The sequence below is a fragment of the Myotis brandtii genome, unplaced genomic scaffold (genome assembly GCF_000412655.1).
Source record: "Myotis brandtii unplaced genomic scaffold, ASM41265v1 scaffold892, whole genome shotgun sequence".
Taxonomy (NCBI): Eukaryota; Metazoa; Chordata; class Mammalia; order Chiroptera; family Vespertilionidae; genus Myotis; species Myotis brandtii.
The window spans coordinates 96,958-102,729 of NW_005371656.1; the positions used below are offsets into that span (position 1 = coordinate 96,958).

The 5,772-nt window shown below is 36.0% G+C and overlaps 1 protein-coding gene across 1 annotated transcript in view; it reads left to right on the plus strand.

Annotated features, from left to right (window-relative positions):
- LOC106724562 (olfactory receptor 5L2-like) overlaps positions 1-5,772 on the plus strand; it is a 7,530-nt gene that overhangs the window by 1,124 nt on the left and 634 nt on the right. The window contains exons 2-5 of the mRNA XM_014532418.1: positions 3-126; positions 3,059-3,124; positions 3,765-3,783; positions 5,309-5,750. Coding sequence (XP_014387904.1) covers positions 3-126; positions 3,059-3,124; positions 3,765-3,783; positions 5,309-5,750 — 651 coding nt within the window. The remainder of the gene's footprint in view (positions 1-2; positions 127-3,058; positions 3,125-3,764; positions 3,784-5,308; positions 5,751-5,772) is intronic.

Genomic DNA, 5,772 nt, shown 5'->3' on the forward strand with positions numbered 1-5,772 from the left:
AGTTCTGGCAACAGTGTGGATACTGACAAAGTGGCTTCAGTGTTTTACACTGTAGTGATTCCCATGCTGAACCCCCTGATCTACAGCTTGAGGAACAAGGATGTGAAAGAAGCTCTCAGGAAAGTGGTGAGCTCCAAAATATTTTCCTGGAGAATATTTTCTTAGTAGGACCGAGGGTCCCATAATGGAGGCTGATGTAGGGTGACTTGGTTAGCTGCTGTGTTATAGAGTGGAGGGAACAGCCAGGAGGCAGGTCTTTATGAGTGAGGTTTTCACATTCAATTTTCTTTGTCTCCGCAATTGACCTGGGTCTGTTTAAACACATTTCAAAATTTGCAACTTTGGTCTTTGCTTTTATTCAATCTAAAAAAAGATGGATCTCTTACCCTTTGAGCCAGCCTGGAGGGACCTGGAGAGTATTGTGCTGGAACAGACTGTGGAATCTCAGAGGGAAGGTGGGGGAGGGTGGACAGGAAGAGATCAACCAAAGAAATTGTATGCATATATAAATAACCCAGGGAAACAGACAATAGAGTGGTAAAGACCTGGGGTGGGGGGCTGGAAATGGCTAGAAAAGATCAAGGGGGAAAAAAGGTACATATATAATACTTTCAACAATAAAGTTTTAAAAAAATAAAATGTTTTGGGTATTGGACTGTTAAGACCCACACATTTTGTTTGCTCTAAAACCTTCATAAGATTAATGGAAAACTCTTGAGAAACAACAGAGTTGCTGACCTATTATGGAAAGTATGATTCATTTCAAAATGGAATTCCTCCTATTTTACAATGAAGAATCATCTTTGCCAGTTTATGCATAGAGTGAGACTCCCATATGTGTATATTCTGTTTGTTGTTCACTGCTTGCTTTCTTTATTATATTTTTGTTGTTATCGTCATTGCAGTGTCTAATGTCTTTCGAATTTCAGAGACTAATATTTAAAAAATAGAAACACTAATAATAATTATTTCTCAGAAATGTTGGGGGAAATTAAGTTATATGTCATATGTGAAGCACTTAGAACAATTTATGGCACTTAATTAGTTCCCTGTTTCTGTCTCTGTTCCTCTATTGAATCATAGGCCATCTTGTTCCAGTAACCTCTATGTTGTAAAAACTGCTGTTTGAAATTTTCTACTAAAATGATTCCTTGTTATATAAACATGCTTGCTCACATAATAGGAAAAAAAAGCTTCCTTATCTGGTCCTGCAGGACCTGTTTACTTAAGCACTGCTCACATTTTGGAAAGGCCATAAACCATACAACCCCTAGACGGAGTTGTCAATACTGGTGCCAGGCCAGGCCTTGAGATATAGTCTCACGGCACCATCCCAGCAGATAGGTGTTTTTTTTTTGAAAAGCCTGTGAAAGGTCCGGAAGCCCCATTCCATATTTGGGAGACAAAGAAGCTAGAAAGATATAAAGGGAAAATTTCCTCCAGGTTAATTTGTTCAGACTTTGAGAGACAACTCCTCTGAGACTGCTAGCGTAATAAAGGCTCCAAATTAATTTGGCTTATTGATTAAGGCGTCTTCTGTCTAGTCCGCTGATTTACAATATAACACTATCTGTCTCAGTGTGCATGTGTGTATATATGTGTATATAAAATGTATACATGCAGTTAATAACCATAGTCATGTGGGGCAGCATTTCTGACCGTGGCCTTTTTAATCACTTTATTTTTTACTTATCATCATGCTTATTTTACAATTTGTGGATCAAACACTTACTGTGACTTATAGGTGGATTTCAGCCTTTGTTTATGTTCTTTTTTAATTTTTGCTGTTGATGAAACAAATGACCTTTGTTTATCCTTCCTTTATGGGTTTAAATTATATTTCTTCATTCAATCCTGATTTATATGCACTATTGATTATTTATTTGTCCTTTCATTATGTTTATGTAAATTTCTACACTATATTTACGTATTTAATGAAGCTTCTCTCCTTATATCCATAATAATGTTAGAAAACACTAAGCTTGGATTTACAAAAACCAAGGTTTGTGACTTGATTCTGAATTTTAAAATTTGTCTAGTAATTTAAACTTTTTCATTCCTCAGTTTTAATCACTGAACAATAGTGATAACCTCTCAACATTATGCTGACATTATTATTTTTAAATATATTTTTATTGATTTCAGAGAGGAAGGGAGAAGGAGAGAGAGAGAGAAACATCAATGATGAGAGAGATCTAGTCCGCCCTCCTGCATGCCCCACACTGGGGATCTAGCCAAATGCCCATCATCAGATGAGTGGTTAAAAAAAGCTTTGGTACATTTACACAATGGAATACTATGCATCTGTAAAAAATAAAGAACTCTTACCATGTGCAACAGCATGGAGAGACCTGGACAGTATTATGCTAAGTGAAATAAGCCAGTCAGGGAGAGATATGTACCACATGATCTCACTCATATGTGGAATCTAATGAACAAAATTAACTGATGAACAAAATAGATCCAGAGACATAGAAGCATGAGACAGTCTCATGTATTTCATAGGGAAGGAGGGGATAGGGAGTCAGTGGGGAGTGATTAACTGGGGAACTTATATGCAATAGGTTATAACATATAACAAGAGCCCAAGAAGTGTGAACTATTAATAGTTTTCTGAACAGTAGGTTATCTTCGTCCTAGCATTTGAAGGGAATCTGTGTAGCTTTAGTCACTGTACCTTGCTGGAATTTTGATAATTCTGTAATATTACAAGAAAGAAGGAATTAATGAGAAACATTCCTTCAATTTCATGATGGCATGTGATCTGTGACCCCCCCACATATTACACTAGGATGGAATGTCATACAGCACCACGAAATCTGGAAGGAGACTTGTTTGGTTTTAAACAATTGTTTCATAAATTAGGGCATTTACAAAAGTTCCTGATGATAATCCATAGAGATTAATTATGTGTTTCATACCACATGAAGTACTAGTTGAATTTTCATTTATTTTTATAGCATAAATGACTAATGATAGAATTGGAACTAAAGGGACCCATTCCTCAGGGGTTAAAATTACAGTTGAAGTCTCTAACTGTGTTAAAATTACATATAAGTCTCTAACTGTGTACTACATTTATCCTAACATCTCCAGCAACACGGAAGAACTGTCTGTCATTCAGGTTTGTTAGCTGGAGCTAGGTAAGCTCTGGTTACTTGAAAGTGAAAATGAATATATTTCCCCAGCAAACAATTATGTAAGATAAGTCTAACTCATTTGGCTTCTACTTAGATAATGATTTCACAGATCATATTCCTGTGCACTTACTGATTCAAATGTTTGTTTTTCTTTTAGTATTGAGAGACCATTGATAGATAGTGAAATTAGAACAATTTCCTCTGGAACACCAAACATGGATGATGCATGTGAAAGAATTCAGAGGAAACAAATGGTATTCTCTGACCCTCTCTCTCTCTCAGTCTCATTTTCCTTTCTCTACACCAATTTCTGTCATGGAATTGAGAGCTCCCTAATTGTCACCCTAAATCTGAGGGTTGAATTTATGTGTCCCCTGAGTTGGAGAAAAAGGACATGCAAACTACCGCTGCTCAGTAAATGAAATGAATTCCTTTAGATATGTTTTGTGTTTAGCATAAACTAGTTTCTTATTATCATCCTAGTACATTAGGAAGAAGTGTTTCCAAGCTGATTTTTCTGTTTGAATTCTGAAGTGATCTAATAATTCAGGTTTTTGGGGAGGTGAAGTAATGAGAAAACTGTGACTTCGGCAAGGTTTTTTGTTTTCACTTCTTTACTTTAAGATATGGAGAAAATACCAGGGTATGTTTTCAGTCCAGAATCTCTTCACTCAGTTTTCATTACATATATGTGTATGAAGTCATGGGTATACTCCTCTAGGAAGAATGGCAGAGAATAAGATCTCTCACTTTCCATATGACTTTTCTTTAAGGAGAGTTCTGAAGGGAAAATGGGACTCATAGAACATACAAAGTAACTACTTTCCCAACCAATTATTAGAGAGAATTTAGGAAAGTTTTCACTTACCTCTTTCTCAATATGAGTAAAGGATTTATCTTTTAGGGTTGTAGCTAAATCAAAGTGATATCATATGTCATTTCCAGTATATATATTCATACCTCAACATATACATTTAATTTAAATCTACATATATACACCACGCATACTAGTTTATTTTTTATAAGAATAACCATCTCCACAATATCATTTTTTAAATTTTTTTTCATTTATTAAGTTATTACATGTGTCCACATTACCCCCATCCCCCCCACTCATGCCCTCACCCCCTGTTGTCTGTGTCCATTGGTTAGGCCTATATGCTTGCATATAACTCCTTTGGTTGATCTCTCCCCCTTACCCTCACCCTCCCCTACCTTTCCTCTGAGGTTTGACAGTCTGATCGATGCTTCTCTGTCTCTGGATCTGTTTTCACAATATCATATAAATACTATAACATAACTTTCTGCTTTAGATACGATATAATATAGTTTAAAAATTGCTCTATTTTGACAGTTATTTTTCCACATTGTGAATATAATAATACCACAATGTAGTTTTAGATATAGTTTTTCATAATTTGTAAATATAATTAAAGATGTCTTACAATATCATAGAAAAATAAAATCTCTCATAAATATATTATGTAGCTTTTATTATTGTCAGGGATAAGAATATATGTTACCCAATTGCTTTCCAGAAAAATGTATAAAAGAAGTTATACTTTTCTGAGTCATTATTGATATTAATCACTACCATTATAGTTAATTAAGTCACTTTGTTAAATTGACAAGTGAAAATGATGATGGATTTCAGTACATATTTTAAATATGTACTTATTTCATTTCACGTAACTACAAATTTAGAGTACACATGAGCCACTAATCTCAGAGACTGGTCACATTTCCCAACAAGGAAACTGTACAGGACCTTGCCTGCTAAAACCTTATGCTACTGAAAGACTGACCTAAAAAATGTTAGTGTAAATTACTTAGGATCACAGTAGCTGTAATCTTACTGGAACAGAATTTATTACATTTTTCAGGGAACAGGAGTGGATCTAATGTGTTTTCAAAGTATATCGTTGGATCTATTTCAAGACCATCAAAACACATAAGTTAATTCATCAACTCAATTTCTTGTGGTAGAAGATAACACTGAATCACACAGGTGTCTGCTGATGCTTTAAATCGATCAGTGGGATCTCCTGACACACTGAACATTTTGAATGACTTGACAACAACATTTAAAATACATTGTGTTTGACATCAGTTTTATATTTTTCTTAATTAAGTATAAATCTGTGTTTGCTTTATTATGTCCATTTCAGAAGACACACAAAACGTATCATTTGGTTTTCTAAACCTGACAGATGTGGAAATGGGGGAGGGGAACTGCACCACTGTGACAGAGTTCATTCTTCTTGGATTATCTGATGTCCCTGAGCTGAGAGTCTTTCTCTCCCTGCTGTTCCTTCTGATCTATGGAGTCACGGTTCTGGGCAACCTGGGCATGAGCGCACTGATTCAGGTCAGCTCTGGACTTCACACTCCCATGTACTTTTTCCTGAGCCACTTGTCCTTCGTGGACTTTTGCTACTCCACGATCATCGTGCCAAAGATGCTGTTCAACATGCTAACCAAGGATAAAACCATCTCCTTCCTGGGATGCATGGTGCAGTTTTATTTATTTTGTGTTTATGCAATCACTGACGTCTTCCTGCTGGCCGTGATGGCCTATGACCGCTTTGTGGCCATCTGTAACCCACTGCTGTACATGGTCACCATGTCCCGG